Source organism: Ruditapes philippinarum, unplaced genomic scaffold (genome assembly GCF_026571515.1).
Source record: "Ruditapes philippinarum isolate M1 unplaced genomic scaffold, ASM2657151v2 ctg335_1_1_1_1, whole genome shotgun sequence".
In the NCBI taxonomy this organism is placed as follows: domain Eukaryota; kingdom Metazoa; phylum Mollusca; class Bivalvia; order Venerida; family Veneridae; genus Ruditapes; species Ruditapes philippinarum.
In genome coordinates, this window is record NW_026863534.1 from 1 (window position 1) to 12,057 (window position 12,057).

General features: G+C 32.4%; 1 protein-coding gene across 1 annotated transcript; it reads left to right on the plus strand.

Moving 5' to 3' along the window:
* Window positions 1–353: 353 nt before the first annotated feature.
* On the plus strand, window positions 354–7,336 carry LOC132722333 (stromal cell-derived factor 2-like; the record flags this gene model as incomplete). The annotated part of the gene is given in 4 exon segments (XM_060706811.1): window positions 354–493; window positions 1,304–1,324; window positions 5,718–5,799; window positions 6,763–7,336. Coding segments are annotated over 4 exon segments (402 nt in total). The 3' UTR covers window positions 6,956–7,336.
* Window positions 7,337–12,057: the final 4,721 nt, after the last annotated feature.

Genomic DNA, 12,057 nt, shown 5'->3' on the forward strand with positions numbered 1-12,057 from the left:
ATCGTTTTATGTAATCATATTTATAACAATAAATATTAATTGAAGAAAAAATGGGGGTCCATGGCCAAGTGGTTAAGGTTGCTGACATCAAACAACTTGCCTGTCACTGAGTCTCACTGCTGTGGTTCAGATCCCTACAGGGACTTTGGATTTTTTTTCCTCATATTTTGAGGAAGCTATCCAGCTAGTTTACTGGACGTCTGTGGTTCTTCTTCCATATATCTGTGTATATGCAATGAAAACTCAACCAAAAAAAAAAAAGGAAGGAAAAAGTAAAAGTAAAGTTATTAATGATATTACTACACATAAGACTTGATTGAAAGAATGAGTTTCCTTTCCTAATTTGGTTTCAGGCAGCCTATCAAGTGTGGACAAACAATTCGATTAATGCACTTACAAACTCGAAGAAATTTACATAGTCATCATTTTCAGTCACCATTATCACATAATCTAGAAGTGAGTGCCTTTGGTGAAGATGGTGATGGCGATGAGGGTAGGTAACTCTTGTTGTAAATTTAATTTTTAAGTTGTAAAGTGGGCCTTTTAACATCTTAGATATTTAACTAGACGACCTTCACTCTTTACCAGTAGAATTTCTCTTTTTCTGAAAGAGACAGATTCTCAAAAAAAAAGGACACTACCTTAAAGGGTCAATGTTTTAACCCAGATGTTCCTCTGACATTTGGATCTATAGGGGTATGATCTAATGAGCCTAATGTCTAGAAATTGAAATGGCTTTGACTTGCAATCAGTTCTTCAATAACATGTTTGTTTGCTTAGATTTAGAACTGTAATGTAACAGTATGTTGTTATGGGATGTGGGACATCTGTGGTTGAGTGGTTACCACTGTGGGTTTCAATCCGGATAGGAGACTTAAGATTCTTTGATGTGAGAAAGCTATCCAGCTAGCTTACAGAATGATGGTACTATATGTGTAAAAAGGAGGTTATCGTAGAACTAATCAGCAATTAAAATTGTATCATTGTCTTACCTTCTATGGCTTAACTTAATTTAAAAATGCTCAAAATATTCAAAATAATTGTTAAGATAATTGGTACTTTATTATTATTAACTCAAAAACTGAAAGGAGGTATTATTACAATGTATTCCATCACAAGGTTTTAAACTTCTCACATATGTTTTGATTTTGATATTGTGACTGGTTTAGGAATGTCTGACTTATGATATATTTTGCTTAAGCTGATGAATGTTATAATTGCATAAATCATTGTCATTCTTCAATAAAACTTTTCAGTTTGATCATTACATCATTATTATTATATTTGGAAAAAATAATAACAGGTACCCCGTTTGAGCGTCAAGGTACAATATACAGTCGTCTATACAGTGGTTTAGATTTAAAACTCTTTTGTATGGAGTTACCTTTCTTGTTTTAAATGTATAATCATTATTAATTATACAAATGTGAAATAGCTCTTTGAATTGCATTATTAACCATATTGTTTCCTGTAAGCAACCCCTATAATTAGTGCCCCACACCCTCAAACTCCCCATTCCTACCCCAAAATAATTTTACAGAAGAAAGTAGTATGTCAAGGCATCTTAATGACTTTAAAATCTAAAACAAATAAATCGTCCTTTTTAAGTAATAACATTACTGGTAAATTTCAGGCATTGTATTCATTTTAACTGTTAAATTGTGTCAATAACTAAAGATTTTGATCACAAGGATTAATGTAATTTTAGTGGCCACCATATGTGTAAACATATTTCATGTTATAATTTATAATGTTTAAACATATTCATTTTTAGCAGTTATTATTTAGCACCTTGCTTTAGAAAAAAAAAGCTTTCATTTACAGAGGCACTAATTTGAAACAATATGGTATGCAAATAAGAAATTTTCTAAGTAAAATACGAGGGGTTATCCAAAAATTTGTGGACTTTCTTTATTGCGTAAAATATATTTGAGATATTGATTTGAAATTTGAACAATTCATGTTAGTAGCCGTTTATATTAAAACAATATTTAATTTTACATAAACACATGTCGGTGACAGCGGCACACTCCAAAAAGCTATTTACGTTAACGTCATAATAACGTTTACAACTTGTGCTTCAACGTTACTGCTTCTCAAAGTTATGTCCATCACTTAATATTTAATGCCACTTAAATACTAATGATCGTGAAATTTTATTCTCTCTGTTCGCCTGCTGATTTTTTTTCTCAAATGTTTTTGTCTTTTTAGCTCACCTGTCACAAAGTGACAGGGTGAGCTTTTGTGATGGCTTTTCGTCCGGCGTCCGTCCGTCCGTAAACTTTTTCTTTAAATGACATCTCCTCATAAGCCACTAAGCCAATTTCATCCAAACTTCACAGGAATGTTCCTTTGGTGGTCACCTTTAAAAATTGTTCAAAAAATTTAATTCCATGCAGAACTCTGGTTGCCATGGCAACCGAAAGAAAAACTTTAAATATCTTCTTTTAAAAAACCATAAGAGCTAGAGCTTAGATATTTGGCATGAAACATCTTCTAGTGAGTGTCTACCAAGTTTGTTCAAATAAAAGCCCTGGGGTCAAAATTGGCCCCGCCCTGCGGGGTCATTGATTTTCCCTATATGCATATGGTAAAAACTTAAAAAATCTTCTTTTAAAGAACTCAAAGAGCTATGGCTAAGATATTTAGCATGATACATGTTCTAATAGGTGTCTACCAAGTTTGTTCAAATAAAAGCCCTGGGGTCAAAATTGGCCCCGCCCCAGGGGGTCATTGATTTTCCCTTTATGCATATAGTATAAACTTAAAAAATCTTCTTTTAAAGAACTCAAAGAGCTATGGCTAAGATATTTAGCATCAAACATCTTCTAATAGGTGTCTACCAAGTTTGTTCAAATAAAAGACTTGGGGTCAAAATTGGCCCCGCCCCAGGGGGTCATTGATTTTATTTATATGTGTAAAGCAAAAACTTAAAATCTTCTTTGAAAAAACCCAAATAGCTAGAGTTTAGATATTAAGCATGAAACATCTTCTAGTGTCTACAAAGTTTGTTCAAATAAAAGCCCTGGGGTCAAAACTGGCTCGGCCCCAGGGGTGTCATTGTTTTTAACTATATGTGTATAGTAAAAACTTTAAAAAAATCTTCTTTTAAAAAGCCCAATGAGCTAGAGCTTAGATGTTTAGCATGAAACATCTTCTTATGGGTGTCTACCAAGTTTGTGCAAATAAAAGCCCTTGGGTTAAAATTGGCCCTGCAACGTTGTGGGGGGGGTGGGGGTTGGGGGGCCTATATACAGGTGAGCGACCTCAGGGCCATCATGGCCCTCTTGTTTAAGGTGTCATTCCCAGATTACAAAAAAAAAATACAATCGTGCAATTTTCTAATTTTTGCGTGTCCGTCATTTTCCTGTTGTAAACAATGTCGGCGACTGGCGTTTCTAGCGGTTTCAACAAAAGTTTACGGAAATGACGTCTATAGTTTTAAGAATTACTTACATGACATCATAGAATAAACATGTGATTTTTAGCCGATTTTCTATGTTAATTATTAGTTTTTTAGCAAAAAATATACGATGACTAACTGCGCTTTTCTACTGTGCTCCGGGTGCCGCGTATGTGCTTATTTAAAGCAATATAAAATCAGTTTTTATTGACACAATTAACTGTTCCTTTCAAAATGGGTTGATAATATTATACAATGTATGCTGATAAAATTTCATTACAATACACGTTGACGTTCAAGAGATATTTAAAAAGTCCACGAATTTTTGGATAACCCTCGTACATTAAAATGTTTGCATTGAAACAAATCTCAACCACTGTATTATAATGTTATTATTTTTAATGTAAACAATGTTAAGTTTCTTCAGTTATTTTATTAAAGTTATTTTATCCAGTTACTTTTGAGGGAATTACCAAAAAATTTAGGTCCTATACTTCTGCTTTCAGTTTTAAACTATTGTACAGCCAACTGTGTACTGTTGGTGCTTTCTTTCCCTTCCTATAGCAGAGCTGTTTACTTGGATATTTAACTTTAGAAATATTTTAAAATAATGCGGTTTTTGCTGAAATTAAATCTACATCAAGCTCCCCACCCCAAACCCCTCAAAATTACCATGTTATATTTTCCCAAATAGCAGTTCATTTCACAAGAAGAATATTAAGCAAATAATTACTGTTATTTTCTTTTCTTTTCATAATATCTTTCTGTTCATAATACCTTTCTGCAATGCTTATGAACCGCCTCCGTGGTCGAGGGGTTAGAGTCGATGACTTCTAATCCAGTTACCTCTGTGGCGTGGGTTTGACTCCCGGGAGATGCTTTGGTAGTTTAGCACGGAGGAAGGTAGTCTAGTACTGGTGTAACTCTCCAGGAACGATGGTTAGGAAACTACCCGCCTATAATATATGACTGAAATACTGTTGGGAGAAGGCGTAAAATGAAACAAACAAACAATGCTTATGAAAAATTTTTGTGTGCATTCGTCACCTTTGTGGCAGCTCTTGTTTCTTCCTTGTTTATACACTTATTTATTGTGATTTGTATCATTTCATTAAATGTGTATATTTCTACATGTATTTATTTATCTGTTACTTCATATAAATTTGGGAATGGTGGGAAATAGTCAGCTAGTATTAAAATATGGGTAAAGATGTACATTGTATTCTTTCATTTTGATTTTTCTTAGAGGCTATTCTTTCTCAGCCAGCATTTGTATATAACTTGTTTATAATTTTTGAATTTTGTATGTTTAGTCCTCAGGTGACACCATATTTTTCTGTTATCTTGTTCATTGAGTATAATGGTCATATGTCTCTTACCAATGATTCAGAAATCATTTGGTATTAATTTGTAGTATGTCATTTGCAGAGAAATAGGTAATTACCAGTTAGTTATCCAGGAGAACCGGTTAGGTGGATATGACTTTATATGACATGTTGCCTGTAATCCAGTACACATTAATACTATAAATATGTAGCTATTATTTACATTTTTGGTAAAGTGAGAAAGAGTGAAATTGATTATAAAAATGTGCTTTGTTGTAAATCACCATTCTCATAGACTTACTCAGGAATTAAGAATATTTTGGGCTTTTCCTAAAGCTAATCCCAAGGTACCAACAAACTTTTACAGTTACAACATGGAAAATAAGCGCAACAGGTTGACTAATCTATTATTATAGGTAGTGCACCATGAAGCTATCTATAATGATAAAAGTTTGTTTCTACTTATGGAAAAACCCACATTTGCCGAGTTTGGGAAAATACTATTTGCTACTGATGACATAGTCTAAAAGTGGTAAAAAAATTAACTTGAGCCATTGCTCAGAAATAACTTATTGTGATACGGCAGTCTGTAAATAAAGTTTTCTGAGAAACTAGCCTGACTGGCATGTAAAAAATAGCAGTCAGTCACCTTTATTTCTGAAAATGAAAAAAAAACAAAAACTAATTTATCAATTCAGGGTATAGATTAAAAAAAAACATGAATAATTATTCTTGAATGACTTTTTACTTTCTTAAAGTTTTAACATTTTTGGCGTTGTATAAACCTGATCTGGCTAGTAGATATTACCAACCACTAGTCTTTGTGGTTTTCTGGTTGGAAACGTTTTGACTGCAATAATAGTTACTGTTCTGATCAGGGAAAGTAATTATTTGTTGAAATTTTGGAATTATATGAGTAAAGACATAGTTAGAAATATACAGCGGTTGGCTATGTATGTATAATGTATTCCATATTTTGTGTATTTCAGGAGATAATTGGTCTATAGTTTGTTCTGGAAAATACTGGAACAGAAAAGATAAAGTGAGGATAAAGAACGTTGTTACAGAATAGTAAGTTACTTTTACTTTACTGTAGTTTTTCTTTAAGCCCATTTCGAATAGGGCAGAGTCAGTTTGAATTTTGATAGAATGTAAACATGGGCCACCCTGTGAAAGAGCATCAAATTGATGACTAGAATTGTCTATTCTTCAGTGAGGTAAAAGTGCTTAATGGACTTTTCCAACTTCCATTTTTGAAACTGTCCATTATTTTATTACAGTAGAATTTCTATCAGTCAGACTTTAATTCAAATTAAAATGAATGTCCCGATATTTTCCCCTATATATTCTATATAAAAACCTATGTACCCGTAGAAATTTTATGCGTCAATTTTTTCGATGTGCCCAAATTTTTTTGTTGTGGTCGGTATAGAAAAAAATCAAGTACAATTTACCATAGATATTTCTAAGTCATTTGATAATTTTAATGCCTTTGATCTTGAGACATTTTTCACACCTTTTCTGGCTGCGAAGATGATTTCCGATCAACTTGTGTGACAGATGTTAATTACCTAGACTATGTTCTAACAGCCTTTGTATAAGCTCACATTTATGATAAAATGCGTTTCAATTGTTATCATTCAAATTGCCATAGTTGTATTTCAAAATAAACATTACAAATAAGTTTTGTTTGAAAACTTCATTGACCCTGTGCTGTGTGATAACACACTGGATAAATTTACTAGAAGCTAGTTCAATTATCGCCCTTTCTTTTTGATATCCCTTTTGTATTTGGTTTGTAAATGTTGAAGGCTTGAATTTTGTTTTTAAATAAAGACCGATTCAAGTTCCGATGTGTCGAAGTTTTTACACAAGTCCCTTTAACATAGACAAACCAGAGTTCTACTGTACATGTATTTCATTAGCTATAATATGGGCTTTATAGCCCTTAATAATACCAAATGTAGTCTTTGATAATAATTGTATTTAGTTACAAATTTATGGCCGCTTAATTTCTTTCATTTTATTTTTCAGTTACCTACATGTGACAGGTGATACTTACGGTCGTCCAATCAAAAACCAGCGTGAGGTTTGCGGATACTCTTCACCAAATGAGTTAAACTACTGGCAAGCGATGGAAGGAGTTTTTGTCACGCCCTCGGAGGACCCTCAAGGGACGTTCAGGGGAGATTTGAATGCTCATCAACATGCACATACAGAATTATGATCTATTTTTAGACACTCTAGGATTTTAATTTAATTTTTCTTTTTTCCAAAAATATTGTCTCCTATTTTTCTTCTCTTGAACAAGTTTTCTTAGCAAGATATTGTGTGTTTACATTTTTTAAATGTTTAGTGGCAATTACTTGAGTTGAAAAATGATTCATTGTTGTAATAATTCAAGATTTTGTCTGTTTCATTATTATTTCTTTATCTTATTTTCATCTAACATTGTTTACTCTAAAAAAAAACAATGATTCAACTTAACATTTGGATATATGTATATATGAGTCATAAAATTTTGTGACAAGTCCATTTAAGAAATTAAGTAGGATAAGGATTGGAAAATTATAAGTATTCATGCAATTGTATGATACTATTTTTAGATGTAAGACACAACTTGATATTTCCAGTTGGTTTACAAACAAGAAGTTAACAAGTTAGGAAGATATGTGGTATTTTTCCTTTATGCTTTTCTCTGTAATATTTTTCTTCTGTTTTTTCTTTTTTTTAATTTCTAAATTTTCTAAAGTAAATATTCTTTACTATATTATACTCAAAATGTGTTTACATATATATGTATATGTGTGTTAAATAAATGTTTTGTAAAGTTGGGAATAGTGAAATTTTTGTATGTTGTGTTTAAAAAAAATATTGTTTATCTGTAGTTACGAGTAGAAGTTATTTTTCTATGGAATCTTTAGAGGTGAATTTTAAGGTGTTTTTTCCATCTTAAGTTGTTTAAAAATCAGCCATAACTAGGTTCACCTTCAGAAGCAAACAAATCATTTAGAAATCAAAAGATTCGGCAAGATTTTTTTATTGCTCCTGCAAGCATGATGGCCTATTTTCTACATAACTACTTACTTTATTGTTATAAATAGAAAAATATTTTAAAAATTGTACATCAGCTGCAGGAAGAGACCAGAAAGTCTGGCTTGAGGTAAATATTTACAGCCGTAAACAGACTGCTCCTGCCTGAAAGAATACACAAATAAACAGTTTCCAAACTTAGTCTAAGCAGACAACGGGCTATTCTTATCAGTAGTTTTTTGAGTAAAGGTAACCAGTTTCGTTTCTCACTGTATAAATCGTATGTAAAATGGTCTGACATATGGTAGTTTTAACAGTTAATATAAATACTTTGGTGTCAAATGTTTTGAAGTAAATACTGTGACGAAGCTGAGATCTAAAGCTTTCAATTGGTGTACTAAATTTTAAAGTTGGACATTAAATCACAGCAAAAGTGGTTGAAAAACGGCTTAATTTGTATTGTTACTACATAAGAGATATTGATTTTACTCAAGATAAGGGAAACAACTGGTATTTTATTCTCTCTATATACCTTGGTTAATTACATAGTTCATATCGAAAGTGTTTATGGGTGTATTAAAATTGTCCATCTATTTTTAGCTCACCTGTCACAAAGTGACAGGGTGAGCTTTTGTGATCGCTTTTCGTCCGGCGTCCGTCCGTCGTCCGTCCGTAAACTTTTGCTTTAAATGACATCTCCTCATAAACCACTGAGCCAATTTCATCCAAACTTCACAGGAATGTTCCTTTGGTGGTCACCTTTAAAAATTGTTCAAAGAATTTAATTCCATGCAGAACTCTGGTTGCCATGGCAACCGAAAGAAAAATCTTTAAATATCTTCTTTTAAACTACCCTAAGAGCTAGAGCTTAGATATTTGGCATGAAACATCTTCTAGTGAGTGTCTACCAAGTTTGTTCAAATAAAAGCCCTGGGGTCAAAATTGGCCTCGCCCCAGGGGGTCATTGATTTTCCCTATATGCATATTGTAAAAACTTAAAAAATCTTCTTTTAAAGAACCCAAAGAGCTAGAGCTAAGATATTTAGCATGAAACATCTTCTAGTGAGTGTCTACCAAGTTTGTTCAAATAAAAGCCCTGGGGTCAAAATTGGCCCCGCCCCAGGGGGTCATTGATTTTCCCTATATGCATATAGTAAAAACTTAAACAATCTTCTTTTAAAGAACCCAAAGAGCTAGAGCTAAGATATTTAGCATGAAACATGTTCTAATGGGTGTCTACCAAATTTGTTCAAATAAAAGCCCTGGGGTCAAAATTGGCCCCGCCCCGGGGGTCATTGATTTTCCCTATATGCATATAGTAAAAACTTAAAAAATCTTCTTTTAAAGAACCCAAAGAGCTAGAGCTAAGATATTTAGCATGAAACATGTTCTAATGGGTGTCTACCAAATTTGTTCAAATAAAAGCCCTGGGGTCAAAATTGGCCCCGCCCCGGGGGTCATTGATTTTCCAGATATGTGTATGGCAAAAACTTAAAAATCTTCTTTGAAAAAACCCATATAGCTAGAGTTTAGATATTAAGCATGAAACATCTTCTAATCAGTGTCTACAAAGTTTGTTCAAATAAAAGCCCCAGGGTCAAAATTGGCCCTGCCCCGGGGATCATTGATTTTCCTTTTTTGTGTATAGCAAAAACTTAAAAATCTTCTTTGAAAAAACCCAAATAGCTAGAGTTTAGATATTAAGCATGAAACATTTTTTAGTAAATATCTACAAAGTTTGTTCAAATAAAAGCCCGGGGGTCAAAACTGGCCCTGCCCCAGGCGTGTCATTGTTTTTAACTATATGTGTATAGTAAAAACTTAAAAAATCTTCTTTTAAAAAACCCAATGAGCTAGAACTTAGATGTTTAGCATGAAACATTTTCTTATGGGTGTCTACCAAGTCTGTTCAAATAAACAAATAAAAGCCCTTGGGTAAAAATTGGCCCGGGGGGGGGGGGGCTATATACAGGTGAGCGACCTCAGGGCCATCATGGCCCTCTTGTTCAGTCTTATTTTAGATGCAACACCTTAAAAGTAGAGAATTTAGTATACTATATGTATGTATGAATGAGGGACCAAAATGCTTAGTATTATAATATTAAGTAATTCTAAGAAGGGATTTGAAATCCAAAGTAAAATAATAGGTAAAATGCTTTGATATTGTATTTGTTTGGTCAGGTTGAAGATATATATTTTTTGTGCTTAAAGAAAAAGAAACATGGGTCTTATTTGTGAAAAGTAGTGACTTTATTTACATATTTGTGATATTTTTTGTCCATATTTCATATGTGTAAGGCTATATCAGTGTTATTAAATCAAGTTAAAACAAGTAATGATTTTGTCGAGTTAATCTGTGTGCTATTTAACATACCAGGCTTTTTTGTGGTTCTGTATATCCCCACTTTGCATTGACATGGAATTTCTATAAATTTCTTAAGTATGTCAAATTACATACCTGTACTTTCAATTCAAACTTCATGAAAATTGCTAGCATATCTTAAGAAGTTAACCATTAATTACATTTTTGTGCTGAAGTTAAGAATTTTATAAAATGATATTTATTGTTCTCAAGTAAATAATGTCTCTGCTGCTCTTTGAAGTGAAAAATTGTTGTTGTTTTTGGTGGTATCTTTCCTTTAACTAAAAAAGTTTTGATAGAAAAATTGTTAATAGCAAATGTCAGTGAAAGATAATAATTGGCATTAAAGCTGCACGCCTCCAGATGAGCCAAAATATTTCAAGAAATTCAATATTGAGGAAAATGCACTACACTTTTTAGAAAGGTAAAAACATTTAAGATCCAAGTTATATTTTACACGTTATGTGCATTTTTCAGTATTTTATCACCATATTTCTACTACGTTAATAACGCAGTAAGGGCTGTTTTTGCATATGTTGACCACTTTTTGGTAATTTTCAGTGAATTTTCGGTGAATGTTAGTGCCGATTGCAATATTTAAATTACTTTATTTGTTCACCTCACATTATTTTACTTTTAAATAAGTTTTCAAATTTTTATGAAAATTAACATGAATCTGGAGGCGTGTTGCTTTAACACCATATGACCAGATTGAGCTTGAATTTGTTTTTATTTAAATGGGAGAATAAGACATAGCACTTACTTTAAAACTGTTATAGGTTATACTTTTATTGTATGTACTGTCACAGGAGGTGCAAATATTAAATAAAATATTTGAAAAATCAACACATTTAGTTATTATTTACTAGTATTATTAAATATGTTTTCAATTTTCCAAGAATCTGTAATGGGATATGTCAGCTGTCAAAATTAAATAGTAGTGGAAAAAGACGGATACTAGATTTATTAACTAGATTTGTGTACAACATAATTTGTGGCAAGATTTTTAGATAAAAAAGTGTCCGTAGTTTATCATTATAATTTGTATAAACAAAATTTCCTCCAAATCCACTTGGTGGATTTTGACGAAACTTCACAGGAATGATCCTCTTCTTCACAATTATAATGCCAAGAGTATAGATTTATAGCATGTAGCATCACTTTATGGTTCTCTACAAAAGCTTTATAAAACTTAATCCCAAAGTCGAAATTGGCAACCAAGGTCATTTGTGTTCTGCGAGTAATATGCCGAATCTGTCCTTTATGTATTTTCGAAAAATAGAGTTATATACTTGTGTACCGTTAAAGCTAAAATAGAAATATGACTTTTGTCCCAGAAGGTTATAACAAAGCATCTGAATTATAAATTGAGCTTGACTATGTGCCAAACTTTAAAATTTGAAACATTTGAAGTAGATACACTGGAAATTTATTGGACTACAGAAGTTGAGAAGTAATGCATTAGATATTCATTGAATATATATTATCACACTTCACATTATTCTGCTATCAAACAAACAGGACTGTCGAGTGCATAACGGCATAAAAACGTTGTGCTTTCACGTCGTATGACGTCATATTTGATGTGAATAAACCAGATGACGTCAGAAAAAGTACTTCTACGCCCAAAGTCTAGTTCAAGATGTTTTTTTATCGATTCTCTTTTAATAGGCATGTTAGGTTGATAAATATATATTTTTTCGTTGTACTATAATAATGCACTGTTTATCGTTCAAATGCTTTGTAATTAAGCTCTTGGTCGTGACTATACATGTAATAATGCGGAATTGAACCTGGACCGTTTATTATTTTACCACGACGCACTCAAATTTGTTTCTTTTTTTTTTAATTGACTCTATTTTTGACGTCAACTGATGTGTTTAATTCCTTTTCCATATTTATGCAGTCGTGCAGCAAGTTTCATTTCATTAGAA